Below are 15,424 nucleotides of genomic sequence, written 5' to 3' on the forward strand. Positions count from 1 at the left end.
TCTCAGTTTTAAAAGTCTTTGGAGTTGAAGGAAGCAAGTGCCCCTGTGCTTCCAGATTCTAAAAAGGTGTCCCCAAAGCTGGGGACAGACACTGAACAGCGGTCAAAAGACTGCGCCCTGGGAGCGCGAGCATGGGCCGGCTGCAGTGTCGTGGCGGCGCCTCCGGGTGCCGCTGTTGGCCGACGCGGAGCGGCGCTGGAGCCGCAGCCGCAGCCCGAGCCGCAGCCACGGCAGCGGCAGGAGGGAGGAGCGCGGCAAGCTCTGGCGACAATGGCGGTGAGGCAGAGGCAGAGGTGGCGGCGAGCGGTCGTGCGAGCGGTGCTGCTGCCCGCTTTGCTGCTGATGTTGTGCTGCCGGGCGGCGGCGGAGAGGATCCGGTACGCCATCCCCGAGGAGCTGGGCAGAGGCTCGCTGGTGGGGCCGCTGGCGCGGGACCTGGGACTGAGCCCGGCGGAGCTGCCGGCACGCAAGCTGCGGCTCAGCGCGGAGAAGCAATACTTCACGGTGAGCGGGGAGAGCGGGAACCTGTACGTGAGCGAGAGGCTGGACCGGGAGGAGATGTGCGGCGAGTCGGCGTCCTGCTCCGTCAGCTTCGAGGCGCTGGTGCAGAACCCGCTCAACGTTTTCCACGTCGAGGTGGCCATCCAGGACGTCAACGACAACGCGCCGCACTTCCTACAAGATAATTTCCATCTGGAGATCAACGAGTTGACTCCTCCCGGCGCTCGATTTGCCTTGGGCGTCGCCGAGGACGCAGATGTGGGCAGCAACTCACTGCAGGGCTACGAGCTGGAGACCAACGCATACTTCGAGGTGGAGGTGAAGGAGAGCCAGGACGGCAGCAAGTTCGCGGAGCTGGTGCTGCGCCGTGCGCTGGACCGGGAGAGCGAGCAGAGCCTGCGTCTGGTGCTGACGGCGGTGGACGGCGGCGATCCGCCCCGCAGCGGCACCGCCCAGCTCTGCATCAACGTCACGGACGCCAACGACAACCCACCCGTGTTCGCACAGGACCGGTACTGTGCGAGCCTGCGCGAGGACGCGCCGCCAGGCTCGACGGTGCTGAACGTCTCCGCCTCCGACGCCGACGCCGGCACCAACGCCCGCATCACCTACAGCTTCGGGAAAATGCCGGCCAAGGTGCTTCAGAAGTTCGTGGTGGAGGCGGAGAGCGGGACGATCAGGCTGCAGGAGGCGCTGGACTTCGAGGACACGCGAGGGTACACGCTGCTGGTGGAGGCGAGGGACGGGGGCGGTCTGGTGGCGCACTGCAAGGTGGAAGTGGAGGTGCTGGACGTGAACGACAACGCGCCCGAAATCACGGTGACTTCGGTGTCGAGCCCGGTGCCCGAGGACGCGCCGGCCGGCACGGTGGTGGCCCTGTTGAAAGTGCGGGACCGTGACTCCGGGGAGAACGGTCAGGTGTGGTGCGAGCTGTCGGGCGAGGCGCCGCTGTCGATGGTGTCGTCGTCGGTGGGGTCGTACAAGGTGGTGACGGCGAGCGCGCTGGACCGCGAGCAGGCGTCCGAGCACCGAGTGACGGTGGTGGCCAGGGACCGGGGCAGCCCGTCGCTGTCGAGCCGCGCGTCGCTGGTGCTGGAGGTGTCGGACGTGAACGACAACGCGCCGGTGTTCGAGGAGGCGGCCTACAGCGCCTACGTGGCGGAGAACAACGCGGCGGGCGCGCCGGTGGTGCGCGTGCGCGCGCGGGACGCGGACGCGGGCGCCAACGGGCGCGTGAGCTACTGGCTGGCGGGCGGCAGCGCGGGCGCGGCGCCCTACGTGTCGGTGGAGGCGCGGAGCGGCGCGGTGTACGCGCAGCGCTCCTTCGACTACGAGCAGTGCCGCGAGTTCGCGGTGGCGGTGCGGGCGCAGGACGGCGGGGCGCCGGCGCGGAGCTCCACGGCCACGGTGCGCGTCTTCGTGCTGGACCGCAACGACAACGCGCCGCGGGTGCTCTGGCCGGCGTCGGGGTCGGGAGCGTCGGGGTCGGGAGCGTCGTCGTTGCCGGCGGCGTTCGAGGTGGTGCCGCGTTCGGCCGAGGCCGGCTACCTGGTGGGCAAGGTGGTGGCGGTGGACGCGGACGCGGGGCGCAACGCGTGGCTGTCGTACGAGCTGGTGCAGGCGTCGGAGCCGGCGCTGTTCCGCGTGGGGCTGCACAGCGGCGAGGTGCGGACGGCGCGGGCCGTGTCGGAGAGGGACGCGGCGAAGCAGCGTGTGGTGGCCGTGGTGAAGGACCACGGGCAGCCGGCGCTGTCGGCCACGGCCACGCTGCACGTGGTGCTGGCCGAGAGCTTGCAGGAGGCGCTGCCGGAGCTGAGCGAGCGGGCGGCGGGCGCCGACTCGCCGGCCGAGCTGCAGTTCTACCTGGTGCTGGCGCTGGCGCTGCTCTCCGCCCTCTTCCTGCTGAGCGTGGCGCTGGCCGTGCTGGCGCGGCTGCGCCGGGCCGGGCCGCCCGCCGTGCTGCGCTGCCTGGGCGCGCAGCGCTTCTCCGTGCCCGGCGCCGCCTTCCCGGCCGACTTCTGCGAGGGCACCTTGCCCTACTCCTACAACCTGTGCGTGGCGCCGGCACGCGCCGTGGCCGAGGGCGCTTGGCTGCCGCCGCCGCTGCCCAGCGTGCCCGCGGAGGAGCTGCTCGGCGCGGAGCCCTGCGGGAAGCCGAGCCCGAGCAGCAGCGCCGGCGCGGGAGAGCCGCCCGCCGACGCCGACGCCCCGCAGGTGTGTAAGCCCTCTCGCTCTCGCTGTTTTCCTTGAGCTTTTGCTGAACCTCCGTTCATATTCGCCTGGGACTGGGTGGAGTGAATGGGATACGAGGTGTGTGGTCAGTGCTGGTCCTTGTGTCCATGAAGAAGTGAGAGATCGGCGTAACTCATTTCAATTCGAAGCAGGCCGTTAGGCGCACCCTCCTTGGTTTATGGGTGCTCACAGGTTGAGTTTCAGCTGTGCTTTTAATCTTATGAGTTAGTAAGGGTGAACGCAAATGCTTATTGTGTAAAATGAGATCCGCTGATTCTACTTGACAGTCTCTCGATTCATAATTGCAGTAGGAGATATTTCGTTTCTGATCGATATTTCCCCAAATTATGTACTTGGATCTAGTTAATAGATGGACAGGAACATTTTGATTAATGGTTTTTCAATATTGGACTCCCAAAGGAGACGTGCGTGTAGGTTCACGAATGGAAAAGAGACAGATTCTTCGTCCCTAGAGAAAGCAGAGAGTGTCGCCCAACGTTTTGGGGAAATGCTGCTGCAGAAATGGTAGCAGTAATGGGACGGGTTAACGTTGAGTGTCTGGGGATTGCTTAGCCTTGTCTCCGTGGAAGAAAGAACGGGGTATCCCCTTTCAACTCACAGTAGGAATGAAGTGGCGGCACTTCTTGGTTCTTCGGTGGTCACAGGTTCAGGCGAAAGGTTTAGACGAGAACTGTCGGATGACTTATTAAGGCTGAACCCGTTAAGAATTAAGAATTCTGCATTACGGAGTCGGGAAAATGTGGTGGACAGTGGATGTTACAGATTTTTTCCTTTCTGAACGCTTTTTCTGAAACGTCTGTACTTGGAGCTTGTTTGTAGCTGGATACAAACACACTGGTTAGTGCTATTTTACATAGGAAAGGTGGGTGTGGCTCCATGAATGGAGAAGTTAGAGGTTGTTCGTACCCGGTGAACTACTCCCCTTTTTTAGATATGTACCCCCTCGTCTTTTTGGGGAAGGCTGTTGCAGAAATTTTAGCATGAATGGGAGGGATGAATTTTGTCCAGGCACGATTTTTTCGAGTTCCCTGTGCAGTTATTTCTCTCTTCTGCTTTTTTTTTGTTCTTCCTTTGGTTGTTCCCTCTTTTAACCCGTCCCGATCTGCCTTTCATATACAAGTGAAAGTGTAGAATGAGTTCTCAAGGAAGAAAAACCCTCGCATTTAGCACTTCAGAGCCTGTCTTGTTTTCCTCTCCCCTTTTCCCAAAGAGAGGTGCTTGCACCTGGTTGATCGCCTTGAGAGGGGAATGCTAGACTGAGCAACTATGAGCAACTTGTAGAAAGAATTGTGTCTGCCTGTTTACAAGGGGAGGGCTCTACCCATCCTGAGAACATAAGTAAATCGATAGTGAAATACTCAAAATGAGAGCACTTAGGCACTTGAATGAAGTCCATTTGCACATTTACAAATGTTCCGCGCAGAGTTTAGGGTCTTGTGCCGTCGTACAGTAGTTGGTGGAAAAGGTGTCCTACCAAAGTAAAGATGCAAGAATTAGATGAATGCGTTACCAGTAAGCATCAATCTGCTACACCGTGGTTTCTGAAAAAAACCAAAGTCCTTCCCGCTGGTGTCAGTGAGCCTGATATCTGGTTCTGCGCGGCATGGTCGGTGTTTATATCACGTTTTGCATAGAAGAGCCTGTTATGTTTTTCTGTCCTCGTTCAAGTGATTCAAGCATGCCTGCTACAAAAATTCCTGAAGCGGACGGTGATTTTGGAGGAATGGGATGAAACTGGTAATAATCTACAGGTCATATTACGAAACAATATTTTACTTCCCATCTATCGCCAATAGCAAGTCATTTTTCCTGTCCGGTAGAAATAACACGCATCGTTAAAAAACAGGACAGCTTAGAGAGAAGGCAATGCCGGAAATCCCCGCTGTCCCTTTGAGGGAGGACCTTCCTTGTTGCTTTGTTCTATTGGTCGGGATGTGGGAAATTAATGTGGCTGTAGGACACCCTTTTGATTTCCACAAAGGGTGAGGAAAGAGTAATTCAAGCACGACTGCTACATAAAGCTTTATAATTCATGATGGAGATTGTGCTGCAGGACTAATGGGATAAGGATGGCAGTATTTTGCACGTCATATTCAGAAATATTAACAGATATAATATATCACCGTTACAAAACCTGTTTCTAATTCGGTAGGGGGGAAAAAAAAATAAAAAACAATACCAAATCAAACATAAAACCGGAAGGCGTTTTATTACTCGTGATCTCCTCGAGGATGAAAGAAGAGATGGTCTGGAGAAAAGGCATCGCAGGAGATACGCGGTGGAAGGGCAACGATGTGTCCGTGTTGAGTTTCCCGCCGCCGCGAGCTGACCGTGGGAAAGGGTGTCGGGCAGCGCTGGGTGGCTGCAGTGCCGGGAGCAGGCTGTGGGTGCCGCTGTTGACCGAGGAGGAGCGAGAAGGCGGCAGGAGCGGTGCAGGCAGCCCCGCCCACTGCGGCCAGGCTTCCTCGCTGTTTGCCTGGCTGGCTGGGCGGTCGGTCTGTCGTGGAGCGTCCGGGTGGTGCGGAGACGCGGTGCACCGAGGTGGAGGGGCCAGAGGTAGCATCCTGGACCGGCGAGAAGGGGACGGAGCCGGATCGGGAGGCGAAACAGGTGGCGGCAGTGGTGCAGTGCCGCGTCGGAGATGTTTGCGGCGGGGAGACACTGGGTTCGGCGGGAGCGAGTCCTGCTGTGGTGCGTCCTGGTGGCAGCGTGGGAGGCGGCGTGGGGGCAGCTGCGCTACTCGGTTCCCGAGGAGATGCCGAAGGGCTCGTTCGTGGGCGACGTGGCTAAGGACCTGGCGCTGAAGCTGCCGACGCTCCACGACCGCGGCGTCCGCCTTGTTTGCGAAAGTAGGACGCAGTATTTCGGTCTGCACGGGAAGACGGGACATTTAGTGACGGCGGAGAGGATAGACAGAGAGCAGCTGTGCCGGCTGGTGGAGAAATGCTTGCTGCGCTGTGAGGTGATAATAGAGGGGGAAATGCAAGTTTATGAAATCGAAGTGGAAATCAGGGACATTAACGACAACGCTCCCAGCTTCAACCATGTTGAGCTTGAGGAGAGAATAAGCGAGATGACAGCCCCGGGGTCGCGATTTCCCCTGGCCGAGGCACAGGACCCGGACGTGGGACGGAATTCCCTGCAGAGGTACGAGCTGAGCGGTGACGAGCACTTCTCGCTGTCCATGCAGACGGGTCCCGGCGGGGACCAGCGTCCCGAGCTGGTGCTGGCGAAGGCGCTGGACCGGGAGGAGGCGGCCTTTCACGAGCTGGTGCTGAGGGCGAGCGACGGCGGCGAGCCGTCGCGGACGGGCACGGCGCGGATCCGCGTGGCGGTGCTGGACGCCAACGACAACGCTCCCGCGTTCAGCCAGGCGGAGTACACGGTGCGTGTGGCGGAGGACGTGCCCGTGGGCTCCGCCCTGCTCACCGTCACGGCCACCGACGCCGACGAGGGGATATACGGCGATGTCAGGTACTCGTTGAAGAAAGTGACGGACGTGGGATCCCAGATTTTCCATCTGGATTTAGAGACGGGAGCGATCACGCTGATAAGAAGCCTGGACTTCGAGGAAGGCGATTCATACGAACTGGAGGTACAGGCAAGAGACGGTGGGGGCCTTTTTGACAATGCAAAAGTCATAATCACGGTGACAGACGTGAATGACAACATGCCTGAGATCTCAGTGAGGTCTGCGCTGAGCGAGATCTCTGAGGACGCCCCGCCGGGGACGGTGGTGGCCCTGCTGCACGTGCAGGACCGCGACTCGGGCCCCAACGGCCAGGTGACCTGCTCGCTCGACGACGGCATCCCGTTCCGGCTGCAGAACTCTCGAGGCAACAACTACCGCGTGGTAACGGCGCAGGATCTGGACCGTGAGGCGGTGTCGGAGTACAACGTGACGGTGCGGGCGTCGGACGGCGGTTCGCCGCCGCTGTGGAGCAGCGCGGTGCTGTCGCTGCGGGTGCTGGACGTGAACGACAACGCGCCGGTGTTCGCGGAGGCGCGGTACAGCGCGCGGGTGGCCGAGAACAACGCGGCGGGCGCGCTGGTGCTGACGGTGCGGGCGGCGGACGCGGACTGGGGTCAGAACGCGCGCGTGCGGTACCGGCTGTGGGAGGGGCGCGTGCGGGGCGCGCCGCTGTCGTCGTACGTGTCGGTGCACGCGGAGACGGGCGCGCTGTACGCGCTGCGCTCCTTCGACTACGAGGAGGTGCGCGAGGTGGGGCTGTGGGTGCGGGCGGAGGACGGCGGCGCGCCGTCGCTGAGCAGCAACGTGTCGGTGCGCCTGGTGATCGTGGACGAGAACGACAACGCGCCGCAGGTGCTGTACCCGCCGCCGGCGTCGGGCGCGGGCTGGGCGGGCGTGGAGCTGGCGCCGCGGTCGGCGGAGCCCGGGTCGCTGGTGGCCAAGGTTGTGGCGGTGGACGCGGACGCGGGGCAGAACGCGTGGCTGTCGTACGAGCTGGCGAAGGCGACGGAGCCGGCGCTGTTCCGCGTGGGGCTGCACAGCGGCGAGGTGCGCACGGCGCGGGTGCCGCTGTCCCGCGACGCGGCGCGGCAGAGCCTGGTGGTGGTGGTGAAGGACCACGGGCGTCCGGCGCTGTCGGCCACGGCCACGCTGACGGTGGTGCTGGCCGAGAGCGTGGGCGAGCTGCTGTCGGAGCTGGGCAGCGCGGCGGCGGCGGCGGCGGCGGCGGGCGAGCCGTCCGTCAGCCTGACGCGCTGGCTGGTGCTGGCCGTGGCGGCCGTGTCCTGCCTCTTCCTCGCCTTCCTGCTGCTGCTGCTGGCGCTGCGCCTGCGGCGCTGGCGCCGCTCGCAGCTGCTGGCGGCGGGCAGCGGCGCCTTGCGCGGCGTCCCGGCCTCGCACTTCGTGGGCATCGACGGCGTCCGCGCCTTCCTGCACTCCTACTCGCACGAGGTGTCGCTCACCGCCGACTCGCGCAAGAGCCAGCTCCGCTTCTCGGGCGGCAGCTGCTGCGACACCCTCCCGGCGCGCCCGCCGCCCGACGAGCCCGCGCCGCTGCTCGCCGAGGACGCCGACGGCGCCCGCCGCGCCGACCCCGCCGCTCCCCCGGTGAGTTCCTCCCACCACGCTTGCTCCGCCACGCCTCCCTCTCCCGCTTCCCTGCTCTTTCCCACCCGTGTTCTCTGTCGTGTCTGTAGGATGAGGTTTCGTTACAAGGAAGGCAAAGCTTCGTTTCTCCTTTTGTCCCCGACATGTGTCAGGATTAGCTCTTCTGAACCCATGTATTGCATGATCAGCAAAAGGCAGTTTTCGTTATTAGCAGGGTCAGCTATCTTCCAGACCGCACCTGTGCTTGAATGGGATGAGAGTGTTTTGGAAGGGACTGTTAATGGCCCCCTGTATAACTCAGCTGCTCGTCGTTTCCACTGTTCTCAGCCTTTCTGTTTCTCCTTGATAACGGGGTGAGCAACGATATGTCTTTGTATTCGTTCGTGCTTTGATCTTTGTGCACCGGGTGGAGGAAGGGACTGGGCAACAACTGGTCCCTTGTCGATGTCTGTCTGCCTGATTTGAAGATGAAGGACAACCGTAGAAGTTGTGACTATTTGTCAAGGTCCTTGGGTGGTTGTATATGAAGGGGTATTGGAGGAAATGGGAGATGTGTTTTGCTGATTCCCTTTCTTTTAAGTTTGACTTCTTTGAAAGAGAGCTAGATGTGTCTTGGCTTGACGATACATGCTATGGCAAGAGCCATAGGAGGGTGGGAGGGGAGAGATTCAAGGTATGGGAGGAGACCTAAGGAGGGGGCTTGGCCCTGTGAAGATGTTCACTGACTCCTTCTTTTCTGGAGGACAGCTCCTCATTTACATTTAAAACCACCATGTGTCTTCACAGAAGGATGGCGAGTAGACAAATATATGTTCCGTCTTAGTACAGTGATGTAAAGATATTGATGTGAAGTCCACGGGTGGTTCTGGTGCATGTTGAAGAGAACTGGTCTGGGCAACTGGACCTTTGATATTACACGTTTTCTAGTTATGAGTGTCAAAGGACACCATGCAAGTTGTGAATGGTTGGAGATGACAGTCCTGGGAGTCTTCGTGAGGGTCTGTTGAAGGACACGAGAGATTTGCAGTGTTCCCTGTTTAGTGTCCATGTGTGTTGTCATGCGATTGCATCTTCCCAAAGAATTTTTGCTAGCACATATATTATTCCAGCTGTATTGGGAGCCCTGGGTGGTTTTTCCCATGTCATTGCAGGGTGTCATCATTTCTTAACTAACATCTGAATTGTGTAGTTAGGAGAAATGTCATAAAGGGAGCTTTATGAAGAACAAACTGTATTCGTTTTCTACTAAATACCTGAATTGTGTACCTACTGTAAGTTCCATAATCTGGAAGAGTATGTGGTGATCTCTTCCTTTCTGCATGTGTCAGCTGGGCTATTCTCTCTGACAATGTGTGGAAGATCTCATCGGCTATATTTGTCTGACTGTCCCGTATGTGGCTTTCATGTTTACAGCTGTAAAGGGAAAGACTTCCGTAGACATGTTTGTTTTTTTTTTTTTAAATATCACTGAAAGAAATGCTCTTGCTTGTCACACGCACATGGAGAGAAGTCAAATATTATGCATGGTAAAGAAAAGTTGTCTGTGCATCTTTTCTCCCATTGGAGAGTATTTTCAAATTTGGAAGGTCAGGTTTTGTTACTAGACTACCTAAAATGAATCTGAAGGTGTCTCATTTTTGGATATCACACTACTCATATTCCAGCTGGCCAAGTTGTAGGTTCACCAGTTTGCTTTCCTGTTGCATGATGTTTCCCATGAGTGGTGGTTATTGCGCACTGATGTTGATTTTATATTAAAGTTTGAGAGTGACCTGTCTTCCAAGTTGCCCAACGCGCTGTGTCAGATCATGCTCTCTTTGGGGTGATACTTAGGAGACTGGGTCTCTCTTGAAGTTACAAATCACTTATGCCCTTGAGAACACTTGTCATTTTTTCAAATGAGTATGATGAGCAGAGAAATCTCTTTGCATATGTCCATGTTGCGATCCTTGTTGTCTGTAAGGAGAAGTTGTGTGTGCAACTTTTTCTTCAATGGTGTCTGTCTGCAAAGATCATTTTCACATTGAAGATGTTTGGTCAGGGTGAAAAGTTCTGTCTGTGCTGAGACAGGTCAGGTGAAAAAGTTTGCTGTGGTATAATTAGAAATCCTTGTTGTGATCCTTGTTCTCCATATTTTTTAATTTGGGTTGTATTATTATTATTATTATTACTATTACTATTAATATTATTACTATTATCATTACTACTACTATTATTACTATTATTACTATTATTACTATTATTACTATTATTACTATTATTATTATTGTTATTGTCCAGGTGTAAATCTGGGCCTCATTGTGGCTTGTAACCTTTAAAACCTTAAAAGAGCTCTTGTGGTTGTTGGGCTGAAAGAGGAATGTACGTTCATTCCTTGAAGTTGTTTAGCTGCCAAGACAAAGACTCTGATGGGCTCTGTTTGCCGAAGGTGTCACTGAATGTAATGCTCTTTTGCCTGTGGCTGCTGTTTGGACAAAATATTGGATACTGTCTGTGGTCAAGTAAAGGCTGTGAATGCAGAGGAAGGAGGGTGAGAGGCTGGCTCTGAGCCATGCAAATAGGTGTGTCACTGTGGATTTGGCTGAGCAGTGGTTTGATTTCATGGCTGCTGCTGAGGCCTGTGCCATTCATGCTGTTATCAGAGGTTCCCTGTCCTGAGAAACCATAACGAATTTGCACAATAAAAGGACATGTAGAATGATGATGTATGGGCAGAAGGGTCATAATTCCTGCGTGAAAGCTCCTTTATCCATCTGTATTTCATTTGAACACAGCTATGTGGAGTTTCTTCATAGATGTAATTACACTTTCCTTTAGGCCTTTGTGTCCTGCAAGGTCATGGTTCATTTTCCCCATGGCTGCATAGCTCTTTTGAATTTGAAACTGTGGGTGTTGTTTTGTAGCAAATATTTTCTTCCCTTGTCAAGCCTTCAGCCACCTGAAGAAGCCTAGGATGACTTACCTTGAGAAAGAGGCCTATGACATGTCTTTCCGTTTACAACTCTCTATTTGTCTGCAGATGAGCAGGCTACAGAGTAGAAAAGTTGATGAGAACTGATGACTGTTTCTTAAAATGAACCCTTGTACGATGCAGTCCAGAGGAAGACCTTAGGGTTGCACTTGTGCTTGAAACATCAGTGATTTGCAGGTGCTCGGGGGGATGAATTTCAACACCAGCAGTGAAGACTGAGAAGACTTCCCGGTGAGCTTCTCTGCAAGACTTTGTCTTTAATGGTTCCTTGCCTTCCTGATCTGATTTTGTTCAGCTCCTAGTTTCCTCTGTATGTAGGTTAACTTTGAAGTAGTGGCATATCTTCATTTATCCACGTGTTGTGCGCTAGTGCCTCTTGCTCATCCTTCTGTTTTTGTGGAAGGCAGGAGATGTGAGGTTATATTTGTGTTCTGGTTGTGTTAGGGAGAGGGGATTAAAGCATGATGTCAGTAGAAGTGCCATCTCTGTGGAACAGTGTGTGTGATAAAAGAGGGGAGGAAATTCCCCAGAAGCTGATAGTTAGATTTTCCCCAGTCTCTGTTGGATGTGTGCTCCTCTTTTAGTTCAGACATCTATCCTCCATGTACTTAACATGCTTTCTATTTTTTCACAGAATGTTGGTGAGCAAATCTACCTCCCTTTTGTCTTGAACTTGCTGCATTATACTCTCATGATATGCTTGTGCCACTGCTGAGGGTCTGAAGCAAAGCTGCAGCTTGTGTAGGGTTGTAGAGAAGACATGGGGAAACTCTCTTGGCAGAGGGGCCACAGAAGAACTGATGGTCATTTCCTTGGTTGTCATAGTTACTATGTTAGGTGCATGGTTGTGGCACTATGCAGTTTCAGTTCCTTGTGCTCAATATGTTTGGGCTAAGAAATATTATTACAGCTTTTCTGTTCGTTTGTATCTGTTTTTAACTCTTGCCTTGATTGTCATGAGCTAGAGCCAGTCCTCAGGCTGTCTGATGAAATGGGGAAGGTCAGATTGCTTCTAATTGTCTGAGTGCAGGGGCACTTCCTGTGCCCACCTTGAAGGGTCACAGCTGTAAGAAGGGCAGCTGTTGTGTGCATACCTGTGCTGCCAGAGGCACACTTGTTTGTAGGGAAAGAAAGCAAACCCATTTCTACTGCAGTCTTCAAAGTGCAGAGCGGCAACCCAGCCCAGCCAAGGTTTCCATGAACAGAGTAGGGATCAGTGGGGGAACACGTGCAGGGTGTTTCCCACCGCATGTCCCATTGCATGATGGCCTCTCAGTTGGAGAGATATGGGTTGGACAGGTGGACTGTTAGATGGATAAGGATCTGCTGGCTGGCTGCATCAAAAGAGCTATAGTCAGTGGCTCAGTGTCCAAGAGGAAACCGGTAACATGTGGTATTCCTCAAGGGTCTGTACTGTGTCCAATACTATTTAATGTATCTCAATAATATCCTGCTGAATGAGTGTCGTGGTTTCATCTGGGATGGACTTGACTTTCCTGCTAGCAGCTGCTGTAGTGCTGTGTTTTGAATGAGGGTTGGAAATAGTGTTGGTAAAACACTGACGTTTTTGTTTGAGCTAAGCAGTCAAGGCCTTTTCTGCTCCTCACACTGCCCTGCCAGTGAGTAGGCTGGCAGTGTACAAGAAATTGTGAGGGGATACAGCCGGAACAGCTGACCCAAACTGACCAAAGGGCTATTCCATACCATGTGACATCATGTGCAGTATATAAAGCTGGGGGAAGAAGAAGGAAAGGAGGGACATTTGGAGTTATGTTGTTTGTCTTCCCATTAATCCTGATGGAGGCCTGCTTTCCTGGAGAGGGCTGAACATCTGCCTGCCAATGGGAAGTGGTGAATGAATTTGTGTTTCAGGAGCTTTGCTCGTGTGCTTGAGTGTGTGCCTTTTCTTTTCCTTTTTAAACTTTGTTTATCTCAAGCCATGAGTTTTCTCCCTCTTACTCTTCTGATTTTCTCCCCCATCCAGCCCTGGGAGTGAGCAGGCATCTGCGTGGTCTTAGCTACAGGCTGGGGTGAAACCACAACAATGACATAAAAAGTTTCTGCTTGCTATGTAGAAGGGCTGAGAGAGTAGAGGTTCTTCAGCCTGGAGAACAGAAGGCTCTGGGGACATTTTATGGCTCCGTTTTATTATATGAAGGGGGCTTCTAAGAAAGATGGAGAGAGACTTTTTATCAGGGCCTATTGTGACAGGAGAAGACACAATGGTTTTAAACTGTAAGTGGGTAGATTTTGATTGGACATAAGGAAGAAATGTTTTATGGTGAAGGAGGTGAGGCACTGGAAGAGGCTTCCCAGAGAAGTAGTGGATGTGCCATCATTGGAAGGTTTCAAGGTCAGGTTGTATGGGGCTTTGAGCAATGTGATCTAATGAAGGATGTCATTGCACATGGCAGAAATGTTGAACTAAATGATCTTTAAAGGTCCATTTCGACCCAAACCATACTATGAAAGACTCAACGAGGGTTTGCACTTGTCAGTCCCTCAAGTATGGAGAGGCAAAAGGTGCATCTTCTGTAAGTCACAAACAAAAAAGTAAATGATGTTCTGCTATCTTACCATAGATGTATAAACATTATCTTTAGGCTGATACACTTCTCAGTGTGATTATTCTTCTCCGTAAACTAAAAATCAACAGGGGGAGAAACATCCAATATTTCCATGAGCAACCGGAAGAAATACAAGAAAGACAGGAAACCTTTGCAGGTCCAACATGACAGGATTGCAATGATGTTCGCTTCATTCTTTTTCTGATTATTTATTGATTACTCCAACATGAATTTTTTTGCTCTAACATGAATAATCACTTCGAACTATTCACTGCAACTCAAGGAGATGACTTAAAAGTACTTGACAGCATATCTCAGTTTAAAAAGCCTTAGAGGGTGAAGCAATCAAGTGTCCCCGTGCTTCCTGATCTTCCTCCATGTACTTAACATGCCTTCTTTTTTTTCACAGAATGTTGGTGAGCAAATCTATCTTCCTTTTGGTGTGATCATACTGCCTTACACTCTCATGATATGTTTTTTTCCAATTCTGAGGTTCAGAAGCCAGCCTGGAGGTTGTGTAGGGTTGTAGAGAAGACTTGGGGAAGCTCTGTTGGTGGGGGGGCTATAGAAGAACTGATGGTCATTTCCTTGCCTGTCATAGTTAGTCTGTTGGTACGTGGTTGTGGTACTATGCAGTTTCAACTCCTTCTGATGAATATGTTTGGCCTAAGATACATTATTGCACCTGACCTGTTTCTATCTGTTCCAGTAGAATTTAATATAGTAAGAAGCACATATTTTATAGTATTTAATATAGGAAAGAGCTATAGTCAGTGGCTCACTGTCGAGGTGGGCACCAGTAGCATGGGGTGTTCCTCAAGGGTGCATTCTGGGACCAATACTATTTAATATATCTCAATAATATCTTCCTCAATGAGTGTCATGGTTTCATCTGGGATGGATGTGACGTTCTTGCTAGCAGATGGTGTAGTGCTATGTTTTGGATTTGGGATGGAAATACTGTTGGTATAACAGTGATGTTCTTGGTTGTGCTAAGCAGTCAAGGCCTTTTTTTGCTACTTATACCACCCCCGCCAGTGAGTAGGCTGGGAGTGCACAAGAAGTTGGGTGGGGATACAGCCAGGACAGCTGACCCAGACTGACCAAAGGACTATTCCAGACCTTGTGGCGTCATGCTCCGTATATAGAACTGGTGGAAGAAGAAAGAAGGGTGGGACTTTTGGAGTTATGGCGTTTGTCTTCTCAAGTAGACATTATGTGTGATGGAGCCCTACTTTCCTGGAGATGTCTGAAGAGCTGCCTGCCTATAGAAAGTGGTGAAAGAACTCCTTATTTTGCTTGGCTTGTGTGCATGACATTTTCTTTTAAGTAAAGAAAATTTAACTGTCTTTATCTCAGCCCATGAGTCTTATTACTTTTGCCCTTCTGATTCTCTCCACCATCCCAAGTAGGGAGTGAGTGGGAGGCTGCGTGATCTTAACTGCTGGCTGTGGTATAACCCAGGAGAATGACATAGATGGTAGGAGTGAGTGATAGCACAGCAAGTCTGCAGACAACACCAAGTTGAGTGGTACCGTTGATTCACTGGAGAGAAGGAAAGCGACCCAGAAGTGAACTTCATCCATAATAAAATTCAAGAAGGCCAAGTGCAAGGTCCTGCACCTGTGTCGGGGCAATCCCCCGTTTCAATACAGACTGCTGGATTGAGTGCAGCAGGTTACTTTTGGAGTTACTTTTGACTTGAGTTTCTCTAGATCGGGGCTTTGAGTTTTATAATGCATTACTGTATTGCACAATATCTGCTGACCCCATGTCTCCTGGAGGACAACTCCTCTTTTACTTATAGAACCTTGATTTTTTTTTCTAAAGCGTAGTCAACATACAAATCTATTTTCCTTCTTAGTTCAGAGATGTAAAGATGTGAAATCTGTGTGTGGTCCTCTAGACAGTTGGAGCTTTGAAGCTATGTTCTTGCCAAAAACTCCATGCAAGTGTGTGAAGAGAGTCGTGGGAACTTATGAATGTTAGTAGAATGTGCTGTTGAAGGACAAAAGAGGGATGGTTTCCTCTTTCCCTGTTCAGTGCCTAGCTGTA

At 53.0% G+C, this 15,424-nt stretch overlaps 2 protein-coding genes across 2 annotated transcripts in view; both read left to right on the plus strand.

The window, feature by feature from the left end:
• The first annotated feature begins 248 nt into the window (after positions 1-248).
• Positions 249-15,424, plus strand: part of LOC134521748 (protocadherin gamma-A4-like) — a 140,365-nt gene continuing 125,189 nt past the window's right edge. Inside the window, exon 1 of the mRNA XM_063348593.1 lies at positions 249-2,715. Within this exon, the coding sequence (XP_063204663.1) occupies positions 271-2,715 (2,445 nt within the window). The 5' untranslated portion in view covers positions 249-270. The remainder of the gene's footprint in view (positions 2,716-15,424) is intronic.
• LOC134522103 (protocadherin gamma-A6-like) lies at positions 5,217-8,188 on the plus strand. Its single transcript, XM_063349405.1, has one exon. The coding sequence runs from the start codon at positions 5,396-5,398 to the stop codon at positions 8,186-8,188; it is 2,793 nt and encodes a 930-aa protein (XP_063205475.1). The 5' UTR covers positions 5,217-5,395.

The sequence above is a fragment of the Chroicocephalus ridibundus genome, chromosome 11 (genome assembly GCF_963924245.1).
Source record: "Chroicocephalus ridibundus chromosome 11, bChrRid1.1, whole genome shotgun sequence".
Classification (NCBI taxonomy): domain Eukaryota; kingdom Metazoa; phylum Chordata; class Aves; order Charadriiformes; family Laridae; genus Chroicocephalus; species Chroicocephalus ridibundus.